Source organism: Ammospiza nelsoni, chromosome 1 (genome assembly GCF_027579445.1).
Source record: "Ammospiza nelsoni isolate bAmmNel1 chromosome 1, bAmmNel1.pri, whole genome shotgun sequence".
Taxonomy (NCBI): Eukaryota; Metazoa; Chordata; class Aves; order Passeriformes; family Passerellidae; genus Ammospiza; species Ammospiza nelsoni.
Window position 1 is genome coordinate 101,290,260 of NC_080633.1, and position 22,572 is coordinate 101,312,831.

The 22,572-nt window shown below is 41.6% G+C and overlaps 1 protein-coding gene across 2 annotated transcripts in view; it reads right to left on the reverse strand.

Moving 5' to 3' along the window:
- The window catches only part of GNAL (G protein subunit alpha L), a 182,678-nt gene that overhangs the window by 6,774 nt on the left and 153,332 nt on the right, over nt 1–22,572 (reverse strand). For both annotated transcript variants that reach the window (XM_059489650.1, XM_059489658.1), the window contains exons 6-11: nt 9,426–9,480; nt 6,969–7,042; nt 6,069–6,127; nt 5,704–5,824; nt 4,347–4,477; nt 2,293–2,360 (exon numbers count right to left, since the gene is read on the reverse strand). In XM_059489650.1, coding sequence (XP_059345633.1) covers nt 2,293–2,360; nt 4,347–4,477; nt 5,704–5,824; nt 6,069–6,127; nt 6,969–7,042; nt 9,426–9,480 — 508 coding nt within the window. The remainder of the gene's footprint in view (nt 1–2,292; nt 2,361–4,346; nt 4,478–5,703; nt 5,825–6,068; nt 6,128–6,968; nt 7,043–9,425; nt 9,481–22,572) is intronic.

The window sequence follows — 22,572 nt, forward strand, 5'->3', positions numbered from 1 at the left end:
AGGAACCAGAGGGGCCATGCCACTGTTCTAACAGAGGTGTATTCACACTGGGGATGTATTCAAACTAAACATCAGCAGCTGGAGAGCCCTGTGTGCAGAGCACCAGAACAGGGCTGGGGAGCAGCCTCACCCAGGAGCACAAAGGCACACTGCCTCCAGGAAAAGTCTGGGAGAAGAAAGGATGTGCCCAAGCTGAAGGACAGAGGATTTCCCACAAGATGCACTTCCAGGACAGGGAGATGCCCTTGCCAGCCCAGCCCTGAGGTGCAGGCCCAATCCCAGCCACCCCTCCCATGCTGCTCCCTGACTGAAATCCAAGGGATCCCAGCCTGCTGCCCAACCCTGAGGGGCCACAGCCCCCACACCAGCCCTAAAGCCAGGAGCTGACATCTTTTGCCTTTCTAATCTATCTTATGTAGCAATAGTTATTGGAAATGTGGTAAATTTTTAACCTCCTACTAAAATTCCTCAAATTACAGGCTTTTAATTTGCCACTACCATTCCTACAGCCAGGCAGTTTTAAGGGGTGCAGCACCATGGTGCTGACTGTCACACATATCCATGGTTTACGCAGACCTACTACCATGATAAAAATCACAATAAAGCATAATAAACACAGGCTTCTCTGAACCATGCCTGAAAATTTAACAGAGTGGGACAAGGAAAACGTCATAAATCAAGAAACTTGGGGAAGAAAGTATAAGGCAAAGCCAAGGCAGACACAGGTAGAACATACAGGCCTTTTCTTCCTGGCACCTGGCTAAGGCCATGAGATGTTAGTCTGTATTTCTCCTGTGCCTCTTATCACTTCCTCTCTGAAACCTCAGCCTTTTGTGCCTGACCCCATGGAACTGGAAGTGGTTCCAGTTGGCCCTCTCCCACATTGCCCTCTCCAGGCACGGCCACGTTACTCAGAGCACTGAGCCAGGAGACAGACGTGTTACAGAGGAGATGCTCTCTGCCAAACCTGCAGCAGTTGCAGGGCAATGAGGGAGAAGCTGCTCTGGCCCCATGCCTGGTGAGCCCCAAGGAGTGTCTGGCAAGTGCTGGCCCCAGCATCAGAGCTTCCCTTGCCCCCAGCACCCACAGGGGTTTCCTGGGTGGCTGCAGTGCCTACGCCCCCTCCCCTCCCTGCTTCACAGGTGGCCTCCTTCTGTAATGCCAGGGAGTCATGGCAGGTAAGGACCTCGCCCTCAATGTATGTTCTTAAATCATGAAAGTAGATAAAGGTGGGGAGTTTCACCCTAATTTCCCTGTAACTCATCCCTCAGAGTCCTTCTCCTTCCAGACTGGATATCATCACCTGCTTCACAGGATTCCAGCATCACCACAGGAGAGATTTGCCATGAAGGGATTTTTTTTGGTAACTCTTACGTTAACACAGCACAATCTGACATTTCCCCTCAGGATCTGGAAGGCTAAGGCAGCAACTGGAAATCCCCAAAGTGTGAATACAGTAAATTGCTTCTTTCTTGGTGCGTCAGCAGCTGTAAATCCTTACAATGCTCGTAAATGCATAATGACTTCAAAATTCTTAATTCTAACGACTCAATTTGTTGTCTCAAACACACACATATAGTTTCTACCAGTAGGGCATGATGGATGAGCTTTGGTTCTGGTCTCTGGTGCTGCTCTGCACTGTGGGAACAACTGAGAATGAGTGAAGCCACAAGTGATACTGGATTACACTCTCCGACAGCAGGGCTGGGCTGTGATTGTGTGCCTGACAACTGCTTTCACCTTCGAAATGTAAACTGCACTTCTTCACTCCAGCTGGAGAGGAAACGTTAATTGCAAGAAAAATGTGACTAGACAAGGAAACTTTATCATGATGCTTCAGTAGAGCCATGACACCAGTCCAAAGGTGAGGTAAACCTCCTAAATGTCAAACCAGAAATCTTATTGAAGCATAAAATCATAAAATCTGCCTTTTTTTTTCCTTTTTAAAATTCCCGCTGTCAGCTGATCACTGCCAAACTCCTTGAAGGAATGCAGGATAAAAGTAAAAAAGTCTACTTGTTTATGCATGGATTCTACATGACCATTCTAAGCACTAGCACTTACTGTGTGACAATTAGCATGGCAGGTGACTTTATATAAAATGGGCATTAAAAAGTGCAGCACTGAGGAAGGTTCTGCAAGAAGGGCAGCTGAAAAGAACTAGGGAATTGCCAGACGTTGTCCTCTCCTTCTAGCTTTCTGCAAAATCCCATCCCATTTTTCCCTAAATAAACTATGCCATCTGTCAGTATTTCCTATGATAGAATCACACATAAGATGAAAATTACTCACTAAAAACTCATCCCGGATGAAGAACTTGGCTCTTGTGACTTTGGGGTCTTCTCCTGCATCTGGTATTGCTGTTCAATTAAAAACAAATGACATCAGAAACACAAAAACCAAATAATCATGTATTTGTAACAAAAGAATTAATAAGAAAGAAGTAGCCCTCCAGTAGAGAAATTGCAATGTTAAATACTAGAGGAGATTCCCAGTAGGTAATTCTAAAATTAAGTCAGTAAAACCGGACTATGCGAACAACATATTTTAGGAACCTGAAAATTGCTGAAATCATTGCAACAATGTCATTGGTCATATCACAAAAAGGCTTACTCACATCCACAGCTTGTTCATATAGATATAAAGCAAGTGGGAGTTGGGGTTTAGCTTTTATCAGAAAATATCACTAGGAAAAGCAGCTGAGCTGTTCAATTTCTGCAGCAGAACAGTGTCTCCTGAAAAAAGCTTCTGCAGGCAGGAATGTGAGTTTAAAAATGGTTAGTTCAAGATTACACTTGGAATAAATGATAGCATTGACAGACCTTTTGATATATATATAAATGTATTTTAATTCCAGGCCCCAATTCAGCAGAATACTTCAGATATATTGTCCATCAAGGCATCTTGGATTAAATTCTTGTTGAGCAGGAGACTTGTTGCTCAATATTAACTGTTTGTCAGCAGATGAAGTTGTCATTATCTAGGCCATGCAATGACTGTACTTACTCTCAGTAACAATGCAGTGAAGAGATAACCTATTTATTTCCTTTCAGTGTTATCTATCATCTAGGATACCAAAATCAGATGCTCCTAAACATAACATTGTAAAGGCCAGAATTTATCAGAATATGGAAATGTATTTTTCATCCATAGTGCTGGGGGTAAAAATAGAGCAGCAGCACAATCAACAGCATATTGGAATTCAGTGCTGCTGCCCTTAAATAATGTCAGCTGAAACTGAAGAATAAGTGAACAACTACAGGTTAAAAATAGAGAGCTGTTTCATGTGCGAATATTCTGGATCACTCTAGATACCCACTGTGAAATCCCTCTGAGAAATACCAAAAGCTAGTTTTTCCTGACAATTGGCTTATTATAAAAAACTGCTGAAAATTCACTCAATCTCTGTCTATGTGGTGCATGTTTAAGAAGGGGAAATTTGGGTGATGGAGATAAGATTTCTTCTGAAAACCCTTACCATTACAAAAGAGATGCCAGATGAACTCAGATTTTAGGATAGTTCATTTACCCTCTATACCTGAAACTCAGAATCACACTCATGAAGTTTCAGACCTCAGTGAAGGCTGAAAATAAATAATCACCATCTTCACCTCTGTGACCAAGGCTGTGGGTGGTGGTTGGTGGAGAATGAAAGCCTGCTCCAACAGGTGGCTGCAAGCACCACGCCAGGGACATGACTTGGGTAGGGCAGAGGTGAGTGGTCAGAAAGTGAAAGTTTTACCACTTTTGCTAGACAGACCTGAGATCTGTGGGGAGATCTTTGCCTGGCATAATACCAGAGTTTACCTCTGCAATATGTTATGTGGTGCAGGAACCATTGCACTTCTTGAAGATAAGAAACTGATCACTCTATCACCACAGCTCTCTTCCTATGTACTGATGTGGTTTTCCTCCATTAAAGCTCCCTTACTGGTCTGCTGGGCTTCCCATCAGTATTTCAAAAACTGAAATTTACAGTATTGGAGGATGCAGAATGGCTGCAAAATAAGTCTCATGAATCCCCAACAAAGTTCAGCACAGTGGGAGGCCCAGGCAGAAGCATTTGGAAAGGGGGGGAGACGTGGCTGCTTTTCTGTCCTGGGACTGGTGGTTCCTCCCAAAAGGGGAGGGCAGGTGCTGTGGAGCTGGAACCCCTTCAGACCCCATCCACACTGGGGTGCCTGTGAGCTCCATGCTGCTGGCATGCTCCTTACCCGACCAGCAGCTCATGTCAAGGAACAGTGTGTGCTTGGGAAAGTGTGTGAGAGACAGACAGACAGACAGGGAGAGGAGCTATGGGCTGGGCCATGCCAGCAGGTCCAACCCAGCACAGGGAGAAACCTTACCATCCTCAGGTACAGTATAATGCGCATATTCAGGAAAGTAATCTTCAATTTTTGATTTCCCTGCCAAGACTTTTTCAGCCAGCATGTCTTGTTTATTCAAGAATAAAATGATAGAAATGGTCCGTAACCACCTGTCAAAAACAAACCAAATGTTTGTGTTATCTCTGACATGTTATTCAACAAAAACCTATCATATTGATAGGAAACTTACTGGCTATCCCTGTGTGAACAGAGAGTGAAATAGTGTAGAACCTGCTTCAACAGAAAAAAAAAAGATGACCTAAATGATTGTTTTGATTGGTCTGCACCTGTGCAGAACAATGGCTATATTTCTAAGGTCAGTAAATACATTTATAAAAACTGCAGTGGACATTGCTAAAGGGAACAGTTTTCAAAATTTTTTTCTAAATTGTCTTTTAGTTATCAAATTAGGAAACTGATGACATTTTCTAGAAGCACCACAGTTCACAACCAGACATTACTATCTGCTTTATTTGGTTGTGATAAAGAAAAACAAAAAAAGAAAAAAAAAGGCTAGAAAGCTCCCTCCCTCAGACTGCTCTAAGCTACTGTTCATCCACACAGTTATCCCATCTTTTAGGGTGGCCTGTATGACACCTGATGAATGGAAAGAAAATAATGTCTCTTTTCTTCCCCAATTAATCCATCACTGTGACAATGTGCCTTGGGATGTGCAGTTAACATTCCTCCTTCACTCTACCTTCAATCACTTCTCAGTGCAGAGCATCCTCACAGGTATGTGCTGAAAACTTCATCACCTTATTTTGCACATTGTTTTTACTTGTTCTCTACCAGGAGCCCATTTGTGTTGCTATTTGGCTATGTACCTACAATTTACAGGCACTGTGGCAATTTAATGGCAGTTCCAGTCAGGTTAGGTGTGCAGCATCACCTCCCAAGGCAGAGGTACCCTGTGCTCTCAGAGCTGACCCTTACAAGAGCAGCATAAGGAACAAGCACAGGGAGCTGCTCCTGCTGCTGCTTTGGAGGGGGAGATCAAATGTTCCTCAGAGGATCTTGGTCTCAGGCAAGCAGCAGAGTGATGCCAGGAGAGGGTCTCTCCTGCCTCCCTTGCAGCAGCCAGCCCGGGGTGGGGGACTTGCCCTTTCCAAGCTGTTCCCATGCCCTGCATCATTTGGCAGGAGGGGTGAAATGCCACGTGCACTGTCCCTCTGCCACAGCCCCTGCCAGGGAGGGGTGTCACCCTGGGGGCACTCTGAGACCTGGCCCAACCTGGCTATTTTCTGAATAAACAATCTGAGCCTACAGCAAGGGAACTCCTAATTTGAAAGGAGTTGAGCTGGGGAAGATGGGTGGGAAATGAGGTTTGTTTTACCTATTATTCCAGATACTTTTGAAAAGGTCCAGGGATTCCCGTAGTCTGTTTGTGTTATTGTCTTCCCTTATTACCATGTTGTAGCTACTGCAAGCCACAACGAAGATGATAGCTGTGACATCTGGGCAGAACACACAAAAGAAAGAAGGAAAGAAAGGAGAGAGAATAGAACATCTCTGTTATCCCAGTACATACTCCTCAGGGTAACACCACCATTACTCACCAATCAGCCAAAAATACCAGAAAAAAGTTATCTGTAACACTGGACCTCTGTGCTAGTGAGGTACTGTGTGTGGGTATGAACACTGAGCTGCTCACACCTCAGAGAGTAAGTTTAAAATAAAACACAGAATGTTTTTACTTACCATTAAAGCATTGGATCCACTTTCTTCTCTCATCTCTCTGGCCACCTACATCAAACATGCTGTTAAAAAGCCATAGGATGTTATATCACTTATGTGCACTAGGAAAAATCACACCAAGCAAGCACAGCACGAGGGTTCAGTTTAAAAATCCGACAGCCCCAAGGACAGGAGCAGTAAAATACTGCCTGAAGAGGAGAAAGACCTGCTGATGCTGCACTGCATGTCAGAGACAGCTGCACTGCTCCACCTGCCCTGCTCTGCCAGGAGAAGGCTACTGAACCCATAAAATGAGAAATACACTCTTCAAGGACAAGTGCTGGCCTTTCCAGTCCACAGCAGTGCATGTGGCATGTAGTACTGTACTATAAACAAGTACAGGTTTTGGGATATTTTGTAGGGTGGTGGGGAAAGGGCAGCTCTGTATGGAGGAGGACATGAGGCAGCTCAGCCCCGTGAGCACTGCCACCCTTCTGGGCAAGAAGTGGTGAGAGAAGCCAGTCTGCCTGTGGGTGTTTTAGACACACAGCAAACTTTGACAAACACAGAGATTGCAGCCCTCTGGAAGAAGAGATGATTCCCATTGACTTCTGTGAGCTCTCATCCCCAAAGGTATTTTATGATTTTATAGTGCTACACCAATGCACCAGTTTTTACAAGAAGCCACACACAACCCTACTAAAGAGCATTGCTAATACATGTAACTAATTAAAGCTATTTTTGCAAAGTATGAGGTAATTTTACTAGGACCTCTGGAAGGAGAGCTGAAAAGCCAAATCAAACAACAAAAAACCACCCACTCCCATCCTAAGCCTGCTACACCATGCATACATGAACAGAGACATCTGAATGAAGCTATTAAAAATGAGTATGATATTCATAAATCATTACTAACAGACTTACTGGAAATTTACTTTATCTACTTGAAATCTTGTTTCAAAAATCCCTGATGTCAACACTCTGCATCTTAATAGGTCCTGGAAATGAGAACAGAGAAGCTGATTAGTAAGGGCTTTTTTCTAACCTAATTTTGTTCTTAAAAGCTTGGAATATTATTTTCCATGAAAAGTCTTAAATGTTTCATTTAATGAAAGTTCAATCAGACCTGTTGGTAAATCTGCATTTGTCTGTACTGACATGGTAAATAAACTTAATAATGATCACTGCATTTGGTTTGTACACTCAGAAAGCAGGAGACCCCATCTATGTTCTCCTTACTGCCCACTGAAACCTGTTCTTGATGGTTATACACCTTGGTATGTCATGAGGATAATGAATTCTGAAGTTACATAAAACTAAGAAAAATGTTATTCATGTTGTAAAGTCAAGTATTCAAATGTTAGAAAACTCCAGATTTACAGTTGCCCAGGCAACCTTAACTCTGCCCTCTTTTGTACTGAATGAGACAGGAATCCTATCGAAATAATAGCTTGTGACTGAGTAATTAAAGCTCTGTTACAGAGCACAAGGGAACCGAATTTAGGTCGTGCAGAAATATGGCATTTCTTTCCTATTTTTTAAACTAGCAATACTTTACAACTTAACCAACTCTCCTTTAATAATTAAAAAATAATAATTTCCTGAATTCTCAAGGGGAGTAGGTAAAAGCAATTTGTGATGCCCCCTTCCTAGATGGAAGGAGGCAGTCAGTGGTGCAGAGTGCGGGTTCAGCTTGCCTTTTTTCCCTACCCTACCATGTACTGCTTCTGGTAGCCAAGGCAAACCTTGGCTGCTTTGACAGCTGCATGCATTCAGCTGAAGGCCACTTATTTAATATGTTTAGTTATTTTATACACTTCTGTAATTTTCTGTCACTTGCTGACTTTGTTATGGTGCAAAAAAAAACCCCAAAAAACCAATCCAAAAAGCAGAAAGCAAGGGAAGAGAAGAAACAAGTGATTTTTACCAGCTAATTCAGCAAGGCAACTGATACACACAACAGGACAAAAACAAAAACAAAAGCAGAATCCCCCTCTCAGAGCAAATTTTCCACCTGCCAAATACAAATGGCCTTTTCTGATCTTTCAAGACATTTCTCCCCAAAGGAAATATCAGGAAAATTTTCTAGATGATGAAAGACTACTTCAGGTAGAGAAGGGCCTCCCAGGAACAAACAGGCAAACACTAATGTAAATAATGAAAGCAAAAATGAGGATTTTTCTCTCCAGGTGCGTGATCTTGATGCTAAAACAATGAGATCTAGAGGGAGCAAACCCCAGTGCTAATTCCTTTGGTCTGAAAATGTCCTGAGTGCTTGAATTATTGATCCTATATTGGGTAGACTATAGGACATGCTTGTGGTTATGGACCCAAACTAGGTCTGAAGGAAGAGGCTCTTCTCTGCATGCTGCCTTGGGTGATCTCGTGCAAGTCACCTCATTTCTCTGAATTTCACTCCCTAATTGCTCAGTGAGATTTGACAACTCTGCCTTCTTTTTAAGGGCATCCACCTGTTATATGCCTTGCATTGTTAGACTGAGTTATCCAGTGCAGGGATTCTCTTCTGCCATCTGTATTTGGAGTTTATGGCATGGCCCACAATCTTGGCTGAGACTGCTAAATGACAGTGGGATAGCAGCACTGAAAAATAACAATTTCAGAATGTTTGCTGAAGAGACAGCAAAGGAAAGCACACAGCCTGAGCTCAGGGAAGGCAGCTGGAGCCAGGCAATATGGTGAAGCCCCTCCTTACTTCAGGATTGCACCAGTTCAGCCTTAACATGAACGTGTTTGCCATTAGAGCACTCCATCAAGATGTACCACAGGATCTGGGAAAAAAATGTATAGTCTTGCAAATAAGGCTTGAATGGAAACTGTGCTACCCACAGGAGATGGGCACAGCCTGCAAAGAAGGAATCTGCAGGCCTGCAGAGAAGTGTGCAAGCTCTGCTGCTGCCACTGGTGCTCTCCCCTGGATCTGGACACCTTATTCACTGCAAGCTTTTGCCTGTGAAGGACCCTTCTGATAGACATGGGAAGTGTCCCTCTGGGGCCACCTCCAGCACTGAAATAAAGCATTGCTTCTCTGTACCAAAGGCTGGTGAGGGAAACCATAACTTTTTACATTTATGCTTTCTGTTCTTTTTTCCATTCACCTTGTTTTTGTGGGACACAAAATGGGAAACAAGAAGACAAAATGGATCTAGAATCACAGACCTAGATGTTACAACAGTAAAAGACAAGTGTGCACCACCAAAATGCCTCTTCTTCTTTAATATCCATTACTTAAACTGCTAGACCATGTTTTGCTATTCTGCCATATGTCTTATTTCAGCTGCACTAGGGACTAAAATAAATTAGACAGAAAATCCAGATGAATGTCAGTCTTAGTTCAGACCCTACCCCATTATTTTTACTAACCTGATCTGTGGGTGTGTAGTCATCCATGCTGACGCTGTCAATTCTTTCTAAAAAGCTGGAAGAAAAATAAACACGCACTTAGATATGTACAATACTGTCTAGTAAAAGACATTTCACTACCTTTTCTAGTTTACAGTCCTGCTGAGAAGTAAAACACAACTTGAATGGTAAAGTTAGGAGCCTGATTATTTCCATATATTGCTCAAGGTTATATTTTATAAGTCAAACAAACATTTTACCCAGACTGTGTTTCAATACAGCACTTTCAAAGTTACCATTATGCAGTACTCACCTGTGGTTCAAAATGCAGTAAAAATGTTACAATTTTGTGAGGTCCACTAAAAAATACTACTACTAACCACAGATCATAACATTTTATGGCTGTTAAGACTTAAAAAATATTTTGGGATTTAATATAGAAAATGTGGCAAAAGGGTGCCTTTATTTAGTATAATGCTGATCAAGTATAATGTTATGTTAATTATGGTCTCAGTGGCGTTAGCAGAAATGCTTGTTGGTATATACAAAAAGCTTTGGACTGACTTGCTGCCCTCCAACACTGCAACTAAAGCAAAAAAAAAATGGAAGTTAATGAATCTGATTCTTTATGTCACCAAAACTCAGTGACATGCATGGAGAGAAAGAAAGCTGCAGGGAAGGGCAAGAGATAAGAGAACCAGAAAACAGGAGAAAACTACATTCTATGATTATTTAAAAGATTTTCCAAGCTTTAATTCTTTCCTAATATGTGTTAGAATGGCAGCACTTACAGACATAAAAATGTGATTTTATATTTATTGCTAAAAGAGGCAGGTTCTCCTCTCTTGCTTCCACCCATTTCTTAGATCTCCTCTGAGCCCAGCTGGCTCATTTTCCCCAGACTGCCTGTATGACTTAGAAGCTTTCTTGAATTTCTACATTGTTGTTTGGTATTGGGCAGTGAATATCCCATTGGCTGACATATCCCACTACAATATTATCAAGACTTCTTTATCAAAAGGCAAGTTTTCCCCAATTTTACTTGAGTGTGCACATAGAATATGTGTCCCACTTAATTGCAGTGGGAAAGAAAGAAAAAAACCAGTGAACTCTTGACTTAAAATGTAATTCACTGTTAACACAAAGGTCACACACACTGGCCAGTTGAAAAAATAGCCCCCTAAAAGCTGTTTGTAATTCTCATAGCAGTTTCCCACGGATATGAACTGAAAGGAAAAGAAAATACACTGCATATATATTCACTTAAAATGTTTTTCCTTTTCAAACCTCCATTGTTAGCAGGGAAACAAAATGCAGTATCTACAGTTAAAATATCCAGCTTCTCTGTCTGGATGATCAAGGTGTGATAGCTAAGCACAGGGTTAAAAAAAAATAAAATCACTGTTTAGCACAACCCAATGGGTGCCTGTTAGCAAAACTATATGGAAAAAACTCTGAAGAAAAAGCATCATTTCACAAATCCTTCTTCCTTGCCAAAAGCCCTATAAATTTATATGAGGATATAAAAGTACATTTTCATAGTCAGCTACAGTCACCATGGGAAAGCAGTGTTATTCAGGCTGAACCTTTTGGTCAGAAGATTGTCATCACCTAGACTGAGCAAAGTTTAACTTAATTTATCCCATGGTCCATGCAGAGGCCAGAACAGAGCGATGCATTTTTAAGTGACACACCTATCACCAAGAGAACTCTCACCTCATGCTTGCAGCACAGAACATGAAAAAAAAGAAGGCAAAAAAGCCCAAAGCAAAAATGCCTCCAGGCTGAAACTTCCTGATCAGAGCAACTTTCCTTAACATGGTTGTTCTTCAAAGTCTGTTCCAAAGTACAGACTATGTCTGACATAGAAAGGGATCTACTAAAGAGTGTGGACTGAAGTCAGTGTTTGTGCACAAATACAACTCCATCACAAACCTTGTAAGACAGTGTGAATTGGTTTTTTTTTGTAGAAACATGTCTTGTGAAGTTGCTGTATAAATCAGAAACAATACATCTTATCTCCACAATATCACTATCATTCTGGCAGAACTTACCAAAATGGTGCAACACAGTATTAACTGCTAACTCACCCCTTTCTCACCTATACAAGTACTTAAGGGAGGTTCTTGCTTGTTAGCACTTTCAAACAGGCAAATTATAGTAAGGAACAGAAGAGTGAGGAGTAATGCAGTTACACTACACACAATCCATGGCAGGCTGGGAAAGAGGCAAGTCTCCCAATTTGATGTCATACCTATGAGCTGAAGTCACCTTCCACCTCCTCCCAGTAGAAAGACCAGTTTTGAATCCCCTAAACTGCAACACCACAGCTAAGAGAGAGACAGCTCTGACAAATATCACATGCTTAAAAAATATCATTTGACACAGCAGCTGTGCCATTTTATGCTTGTAAGGTTTCTGTCTTCATGTAAGCCATATTAAAATAAATGCAATGACTTACAAGGTTTTACTTGCCACCTTGCTGTAACAAGCTGGAACGGTATCACAAGCATCCAATAAATCCACATGCAGCTACTATTAGGATTGGGATAAATTTTGTATCTTTATAGGAAATTAACCTTTTTAGTGTGTGATGGAGAGGCTTCCTAAGATTTCTTCTGCAATGACATCGTTAAGTGTGCAATGAGATTTCTTAGAGGAACAGAGACAGCTACACTCTTAGTTTTTCAAAAGAAAAATCAGTTCTTGAATATCCCTCACATGAACTCCTTGCTTGGCTAATTAGCAAAGCATCAAAAAATAGTCCTGACAGGCAAATGTACATACTGGGTACAAGAAATGGATTCCAGATGAGATAAGGAGTCAGTACTGCCTCATCTCCAAACACACTAACTTCATTCCTATTACCATAGTAAAATGGGAAACCTGAAATTACTTTTCTAAACTGCTTTCTAGAGAATGTTAACTTCACCTAATCCTAATTGTCTTGAATAATTATGTTCTGACAAAATATAGATAATTTCATACATATATATATTTTCAGATCAGCAAATTTTGAATTTACATGACTGAAATTTCCATTTAAAGAACCCAAAGTACAAAAACATCAACTGCGGCAATGCTGATGTCTCCACGCCAAGAATCAGTGCGAGGAAAACATAGTAACAGAAGAATGAATAAAAATGGACACTAAGTATCACTTACTCTCTTTTTAGATACTTTTTTTTTCCACTCAGGGATGTAATTATTTTCACAGAATCATGCCTTTTTACAATACTGACAGGTCTTCTATTTATCTAGCTTCTATAGAAACCCATGCTCAGGATTTATGTTAATTCTGCAGTGACTGTTTTGCATGCATGTGCAATGAACTTCAAATTCACACATACAAGTCAACAGTGAATAAAACAGTAACATGATATAATATTAACATTTATATTTCACAATTGTGGTTTTACTTATAAAGGATTCAGTCAGATAATTAATATGACATTTATATTCTTTTTAATTTTGCATAGGGTGTTTTATATTTCCTTACATGGAATAGCAGAAACTACCTCTTAATTTAATTAGGCAAGTTATTGGAAGGAAGGTCTCTTCTGCTCTGGTTGAAAATGCAGTGGTTTGGTTTAGCAACAAATTAAAGCAAACTAAAATGGACCAATAAAGTTAAAAAAAATAATGAGCTACTGACATTATTATATCTATTATTAAGCTGATCTGTAGTTTTATAAATATCTTCAGTGAGTTTCCTAGGAAACTCAGCTGACACTTAGTTTGACAAGCAATCTCTAAATTTTATATTATGCAAGCTGTGAACACAAAAGTACAGGTTTTAGATGTGCCTGCCAGTGCATGTGGGAACTATCAATAAGCATTATTCTCTTTAAAAACCATGGCAATTTGAGCAGCAGTAGCAGCTATTTAAGAATTTCTGAAAAAAGGATTCATAAATGCACAAATAAAGAGGAGGTAATTGTACATGAAAATTCTTTTCTCACTAAATAAATCACTACACAGCTCTGTGTAGATATTCTGACTCCACAAACAAAATGACAATTAAAAGAAAAATCGTGTCTTGAGAATATATGATTGACAGAAAACCCATGCTGTATTTATGAGAGCATATTTAAACATCCAAAGAATTGGAAAGATGAAGTGCTAAATCACAGATCAATACAACCAACTAGGCATTTTAATAACCCTTGATCTACTTCAACCATTTTATGCTCTCACCCGAACATTTCAATGGCCCCACATTAAAATATTCCCAAGGAAAACAAGAAATCAAACCCATTCAAAATGCTTGTCTCTTTAAAAGGAAAAGATATTGTGGCAAATCTTAAAGGTTTTAAGTGAAGAATCTCAAAACTATCTTCAGGTAAGTTGTGGGGTCAGCAAACCTTTACAATTCAGATGGACCATTAAGAGCTTTGCAAACATCTCAGTCAGGCTCAAATAACTATATATATGTATGTATATGGAATCAGCACTAGGACTTTTAATTCCACTCTCCTTGGATATGAAGTCACAGGTGAGGCAGATGCTTTGCAAGAAAAACACACACCCCAAGTCTCTAGGGAGGTGAAATGGAAAAGACTTTTTTTTTTCTTTTTAGTTTCTGCTGCAGTTCTCAAGACCAACATATTTACTGCACTCTTTCCTCCCTTCTCCCTCCCTCCGTATATTTTTTTTTAATCAGCTAAGCCATTACAATCTTGTTAATTCTTCCACCAACATTTGAAACAGGAAACTGCAGATTTTTGTTTTCGAGAATACCTCAATACCTTAGGCTCTAAGGCTGGGCTTCAAGCAAACTCACACTGTCCTGATGTATTTCTAGGTAACTGAGAAAGACACAATGAAAACAGCCTCCAGTAATATTCTAACCCCTAAAGGATTCATTTTCCCAAGTCATTTGCTGAAAATATCAGCAGAAATCCCTTGGAAGGCTTGGCAAAATTTAGTGGCTAACGATTTTGCTGCTGAATTTAAATCATCACTGTACTTTAAATACAGCTTCCACGTGCTAGAGGAGAACTCCCCTTGTCTCCCTCCACAGCGCTCTGCAGCCACTTCCCACCAGGAGCCAGCATTGGTGAGAGGGCACAGCAGGGCAGAGGGAAGAGGGAGAACAGGGAGAACCAGACCTGTTTGGGACCCACCCTGGCTCATGGGTGCTGTGCCCCAATTTTGAACCACCAGTTGTCGCTGTTATGGAACAGAACACCCAAAACAGACACGCGAGTACTGAAGATGCTGCTGGAACAGAGCACGCCTCCAGCAGGGTTGGGAACCCACGGATGGCTGATGTGCTTGTCACACGGCTCTGGCACCTGCTCCGTGCCCTGGGTGCTCGCGGCTGTACAGAGGCTCTGTTTCATCGCGATCCCGCTCCCCGCGTCCCTCCAGCCGCGGTGACACGGGCGGCGACACACGGGCGGTGGCACACGGGCGGCGACAGCCGGGAGGGGGCGCTCTCTGCCCGGCTCCCGCTCCCTTCCTTTTCCTTGCCTTCCCTGCCCACCCCTTCCCCGGAGCGTGTCCGCAGGCGGAGTGAGGCTCTGCTGGGTCTCGCCGTGAGGTTTTTGCTCTAACACAGGTAAAACATGAATTTAGCAAAGATCTCCTGAATTTACCTTGCTCATCCCCTTTTTCCAGTGTTCACTCTCGTACTCGCCCACGGCCCGCCAGGCTCCCAGCAGAGCTCATGCTGCGCTGCCCGGGGCCGGCAAAGGGCTGCGTGGGGATGACCAGAAACCGGTGGGATTTATCCTTCACCCATCCGCACCTCCCAGATCGCCAGCAAGGAGAGCCTGCTCTGTCAGGAGATGAAAAGGTTAAACAGGATGCCAAGAGGGAGAGCAAAGTACAGTCATGCCTGAAAACCGCCAGCTCCTTTTCCGCCCAGGGAAGCTTAAGGATCTGCGGTTCAAAGCATCTGCCCTGCCCTCTGCTCGGCCGGGGGGGATGCAGCGGCTGGAGCCGGGTCACCACCAGCCTGCTGGGTTCCACGGACAAGTGAGAGGATTGCACAGCCTTTAGCAAAACTGTGTGCTTCCCTAGAGCAGCACCAGCCACTGTGCTTTCTCCAGAGGGAGAGAGGCAACAAGACTGGGAGGGTCTCGGGCCACCGATGGTGACCTCTCCTGGGCACCCAAGTTTGCTGCACAAACATGACTGGGAGCACATAATCCATCCCGTTTTGTCACTGCCATGAAGTCATCAGGAGCACTGCTGTCATGAGAGGCTTTACTGGTAGCAGCCATTAATGCTCCCTCACCATCGCACAAAGCGGGAGAAGCCCAGGTTGAACCCTATTGACTGATGGCACCTTTGGCCAAGACACCAAGAGCAAAGACAGATGATGATGGCTGCAACCAAGGGCTCATACACCATTCATGAGGTGACCTTCTCCTGCAAGGAGCCAGACTGCTGGTCGCAACTGGGGGCACATTTGGTGAGGAGATGGCAAGATGGCCAAAACTTGTAGTTCTCCTGGTCTATGGGTTTGGTTAAGGGAGTTTCCCAGCAGACATCTATTTCAAACTCACTTTCTCCACCACTAAGCACGTACTGCAGAACATCTCTAAGCTTAACAGGCTTTGGTATGTGTCCAGCTATTAACCTAAACAAATGCACAAAGACTTGAATTGCATTAAATGTTTCAGATATATGAGTAATACCCCCCTTCTGTTTAGTAAGAACCATCTCACTTTTAACTGAAAATATGTGAACTAAACTAAAAAATGAATAAACAGTATGACTTCCATAACTGCTTGCCCCCACTGGTTCCCTAAATTTGTTAAGAAGCAGTGCAAATTTTGGGAAATGCATTTCTTCCTTCTAAATTTAGCAAACTAACCACTTCTTGGCTAAGCAGATGTTTTTGCTTTCCGAGCGAGAGGCCTATGGGGATCATCATTAACCCTCTTCTTAACATAAACACTGACTAAGACCTAAATCTGGAAAACTGTCATTCACATAGAAAGGTTAACAGGCTCCAGCAGAAATGAGACTCATCATCTGCAACTTCTGCCACATGGGATCTCAGAGAACAGGGAAGATGACAGGCAAAGAGAGAATAAAGAAGAAAGGTAATTTATTTACTTATTTTAAAAGCGACATTATTTTTCTACTGCGTGTGTTCAGACGTTTTATTCCCAGGGGTGCAAGTGGTGGAGCCACTGCAAAACACAGACTAAGAATGAAGCACTGATAAAATCTGAAGCTTAGACTAGCACATGCAGACCCTCCTTCTGTCCAGTTTGAATCCAGTAAATTCAGTGTTATCTTCTTCCTTGTGAGTGGATAATCCTAGGCAGGCAATTGTTATGTGCATATTGATACACTCATGGAGTGTTTATACAGATACAGATTTGAGTTCTGCAATGTAAAGGCTACACAGAGCACATTCTGCAGTCATAAATGCAATTTTGAATAGAGGACCCAAAGATAAAAACCTGAAAACAGAAAGCTCATATTGTGGTATCCAGAGAAATCTGGATCCTGACTTCTTTGTGAGCTCATGTATGGCAGATTAGGATCTCTTTATCCACTGTCTGAATGAAACAACTGTTTAGCATCTTCCAGCAACTACACAGACTGGTGCTGGAAGGGAAGTTGAGAATACCTGAAACATCAGATGAGACACGTGGGGAGAATGCAGCTGTCCCATCAGGACCTGCAAAATGTGCCTTTTGACAGAATAACAGATCAAAACACTGGGTTTATGTCCCACTACCTAAAGTACATAGAAGACCTCACCTCCATTTCTTCTGGTGAACTCCTAAAAAGGACTTGGACTTTTATGTTCAGAAAAGCTGAGCTGTGGGGAAAAGCCTTGATAATACTCAAAGCTATAACATGCATTAGGTTTACAAGCACCAGATACGTACCACAGCATTGCCAGGGGATGTCAAAAGTTAACAAAATGTATTTGCACTGGATGTTGCAAATAAGAGCTTCCCCTGTTGCTTACAAGTTTATCTTGCTCTCATAATGGAAAATTACTTCAGCGCAACTTACACATTGTGGTTGATGGTTTTGTTTTCAAATATGGTTGCACTGTAGATATCTTCCTAGTGTACACAAATTCACCAAGTACTGAGAGACCTGGAGAATGCCAAATCCAGGTTAGAAACAGCAATGGTTGTTGGAAATTGAACATCACTTACTCTGGTGGAAGTGGTTTGGAATAATAAATCTGTTATGGTGACTGCCAAAAAGGAAAAACCAGTTTGACTGGAGGTTTCTACAAAAGAGAAAGCAGAAAATCCTCAAATGGGAGAAACAAAGGTAAAAAACCAGACTGAAGAGGAAGTCACGAGAAGTTTGTGTTTACCTGTGGCACCAGTCCAAACTCAGTGCAAGAGAACTTGCTGCCAAAAGTTCTCAGGCCTAAAATCAAGCCAGATGATTCCCCAAAGAGGATGGTAATACTCTCTTGAAAACCCAGATGAAGAACAGTGAATTCTTTAGGGTGGTGAATGCTCCTGGCCAGAAAAAGCACTCATGCATGTTTCTTACTGCTTTCAGACCTGTGAATTTTTGCTTTCATTTACACATTTTGCTGACGTGTAAATTAAAGGAACAGCATGTTAGAATCCTGAGCAAAACGAGAATCTATCTGTTTGCTTACACCTGTCATGCTTGTCAGGTGTTGACATGGCCAGGAGAATTGACATGGCTGGAGTCCGAGTGAGTGCTGGGGTTAAACAGGAGAATGGCAGTAGCATCAAGGATTGACATTTGAATCACAGGATCACGGGTCTCATGAGAATATCTTGGAGGCTCCAAGACATAGACAGCATCTGAAGTTTCTACAGGTAACACTCATTCAAGGAATATGAGGGCTCCTGACAACCATCCTACCAGAGAAGAAGCTTTCTGGGATTGCATGTAAAACCTGAAGTATGCCATCTGTGCAAACTAAGGAAACAGAAAAATATTTCTATGGAAAAGTCAGGAAGGCAAGCAGCTTCCTGCACAGTGGAAAAAATAAACTCTTAATGCTGACCTTGCAGAACACCTGGAACAATTTCTTTTACCTTACTGCAGTTTATGAAGTGTGGTGACAGATCATTTCTGCACTCCTTGTCCCAGCTTTACCAGTGCACTCTCATACCTTTACCTTGTGTGAAGGACATGTTTCACTAAAGGTAAGGGTCATGCTGGACACAACTCTGTGAGTAATCCTTTGATGTGCTGGGCTGCTGCAGGGTTCATCACCTTATTCTCAGAGTTACTGACATAGGATATTACCTTGTCAATGTTCAAGGCAAGAAAACTTACACAACAGGCCAAAATCAATGGCTGAGGAGTTAAGGACAGAAGGATGATGAGAATTGACATCCTTCCAGCATTTAACCCCCAAACACCCAGCAGAACCACTTCACCCATCATTCCAGAGGGTGAATTCATACCTGTTGCCTTCCCTTTAGCAAAGCACAGCGACACAGCAACGGTTCACCTTCAATGGGAAGGAATCAAACCTTGTTCTTCCCAAACTTGCTCATGCCAGGCACCAGAATTTATTAGGGCTTCCCTAATTGTAGTCTAGAGCAGACAGGTTATCCTTCTTATTCCCATGCACAACACACTCCAGAGCTATTAATGAAAAACAGTACCAGGTAAATATCTGTATATGATCATCTGCCTTGGAAATTACGAGATGAAAGTAATAACATCAAGCAGAGCTCTAACAGCACAGATAAAAATGCTAGACATAACCATTAGAGTCATAAGAAAATTCCTGTATCTTTACAAATGCTGCTGCTGAGATGTTTTCATTAAATCACCATTATCCTGCCCATTTTAGAACAGAATATATTTAACCACTGAATGTATTCAAGCAACTGGTCACACCACCTACAGCTTGGCTGAGTGATCACCTCGGGTAGCTGGAGGAAGGCATGGAGCTAAAGCAAGATGAATTGTTACTACAAAAATGGAAGGAGAAGAATGCAGTGACTATATCCAGCTTGCTAATAATTGGCCTAATTCCATTTAACAGCTACAAGCTATTTAAAAGCTCAGTGGTAAAAACTAGCCCTACAACCCTGCTAACTGTACATCTGAGAGAAAGTCACATTAACAACTGCTTACTATTAATAGAGCATTTTGTGAAAAGCGTTCCTAATGCTGTAAGTTTCTTTACATTCTCATCAATTTTCCTTAACTTTTACAGTGCACAGTGCATTTGTACTATTAAAACAACATACAATGAGTTGAGTTTGAGGAATGAGGAAAATAATTATGCAACAACCTGATTATGTCCTGCTTCAAGTTACTTTAAAGATTAAGTTATGCTTCTGTTCTTAATCTCTCTACCCTGTACCCAACAGGTAGCTGTCATTTCTTGGGTCTGGTTTATGAAAAGCTAAGGGAGCAAAGGGATCTTGGCTTGTGGCTAACACAGAATTTGCACCATGGACAATCCTTGCTGCTCCCGGCATGGCCTCCACACTGAGATGTTGGCTGCCACCATCTATGGCCAGAGGTGGGAGAGCTCGGGGAGGAGGGGTTGAGCAGCACTGGACATGCTGTGCTGGTGCTGCAACACAGCAGCATGGCCCAGCCAGCCTGAGGATCTGCAGGAGCCACCTGGGAGCCTGGCAGCTGCAGCTCCTTGCGGGATCGTGGCCAACATCACTACCCCTGAGGGCATGATAGTGCTACTGTGAGAACAACTTCGGCCTTTACAGCTGAAAAGTCACCCTGCCACTTCCTAGGAGCTATTGCTTTGTACCATGTTCACAACTACAAGAAAGGGCAGACACTTGATAAAAGCTACCTTATTGAAAAAAATCCGCCAAGGCCAGTTTCAAATCCTGGATTACTTTAAAAACTCCTAAAAACAGGCACCGAGAAAGAAGCTGAACTTCCTAATTCGTCTTCTCCATCCATACAGTTAGGGGAAAAAATGTGCAAGATTTATGCAGTAGCAGCTGGAGAAGGTTGAAAAGGAATATACAAATAAGGCATAAATGTCAAAAACCCAAAGCCACATGTCAGTTCAGATTGCAAAATGTTGTCTATTCTCTCTTTTTTTTTCTTTTAAAGAGGAGATTAAAAATACTATTTCCACCTTGAATGTAACCTGTGGAAAGGGAAACTAGGAATCATTTGTTCTCTAAATATGGAATTACCAGTGGTGTTCATGCAATGATTTATAGCTGCCTACGTATACAGGCAGGTCACCCTCAGTCAGGCTCTGAGGGCAGGTGCAAGTTTTGTATTTTCAGGGAGAAAAGGAGATGCCTTTTTATACTTTTGCTGTTTCTTTCTCACTGGAAATATAAGGATGCCTAAAACAACAAATTCCCTAACAGGTTCCTTTCTCTCATCAAACTGTGTGTACAATATTGTGGCTGGGATGCTGGGATATGCTCTGAGAAGGAGAGTGCCCAGCTCGTCCTGAGGGCGAGAACGACTCTTGTGATGACCTCTAAGGATCTGAACTGCTTTCACAGAAAGTCTGAATTCAACCAAACTTCTAATAAAAAGTTCTTCAGGCTCAGGAGAGTTGGGTGCCCTCAGGAAGTAGAGGTGGAAGGATCCAAAGTGGAGTGTAAGGAAGAAGAAGAAGAAAAACCTTTATCCTCTGGGATTTTATTCTCTGGGATCTTGGCTCTACAATGAGATGAAACTCTCAATCACACAGAGTTGGATATTTTTCAAACAAGAAATCTGGGAAGCTTCATTAAGTGACACCAGACCTAAATTGCAAAGTTACAGACAAAGCCTCAGCCCTGAGCGAAGGCAAATCCTATTGAATAACTGTCTTTGCCCAGCACCTAAATAATGAATTTTTAGATTGACTGTATATTATTTTAAAAAACAGTCTTCCCTCCCCTAAAAAAAACCTTTTTTCAAAAGGGCTTTTAATGACAAAGTCCACTGCAATTCAGTGAGAATTAATTAGGGAGTAGACATTGTATTGAACTCATCACAGAAACAGAATTAAACCACGAAGTTTTGTTGTTGTTTGTTTCTTCTACTTCCAACCAAATGTGATTTCTGATCCCAAATACCAGAGCACAGGTATGGCAGCTAAATCTGCAAGCATTTATTTTAATCAAATAAGCACACAGATAATGGCCAATCTTATAATCCCCTTAAATTGTTAGCAACCTCCTTAATTAGATTACACATAATCCAGTCCTAACTCCAGCACTACAAATACTGATCTCCTGCTCCTAACAAATGTCTGTACTGCAATGGGACATCATGCATTGGATGTCAAAGCAATTCCTTCAGAAGAATAATAACTTTGCCTTGTGGGGCATATACTTTGTTTGGGGTGCCTTGACAAAAATTTTAAGTAAATCCAAAAAGTACAGATTTACAACATAACTGTGATATTTTGAAATCAAAAGCCATTTATTACCTCAGCAAACACTGATACTTCATCCATTTTGCAAGACGTTTTTTGAGAAGGTCTCAATGCAGCTCATTCAAAAAGTGAAAACAAATAATACCAACATTTAAATGAAATGTTTTTGACTATGGTTTCTAAATGTCAGTATTTTAAAAAGTATTTCTTGTACCTTGAAATCCCTACAACAAATCAAGACATGTAAGGAACAAACAACAACACATCTTAAGGACATATATCTTCATTTATTGGTTACATGTTAGATTTGGGGCTGCTCTGATCTAACTTCAACTCAAGCACTGCAATACACTTTTGAGCAGATTTGTGTCAAAACCGCATGTGGACAAAAGCCAAATCAGAGAAGTGATAAAATGGGGATGTTTCCAACCTTTCTTAATGCCTTGTGTTTGTGTTTCTCCCCATCTCAGCACTGAGAAATTGTATGATGGGCTCCACCACCACCCTTTGTGGATGTCCTGGGCCACCTCTGCTCCTCTAGAAAGGACATGGAGAGCCCAGCAGGAAAGAAATGATGACCAAAATGAATCTGGAGCATAATAGATGTGCACTGAAAAATTGCTGACCCTTTCCTCAAAACTGACACCATTTTCAGGGTGAGAATTTTTTTCACAGAAGCTACAAGTAAGAGGGAATTTTAATAACTGTAGAACAAAAGTAGATAAAATAAACACAAACAAATGGCAAGATATTCTGACTACATGGCAGTTTTGAGCTTCCCTACACTTTTTTTTTATTTTGTCAGAGTGATTAAATATTTTAGATATACAGAAGGACTAAGTTCAGTACAAGAAAAATTTTGATTCTACC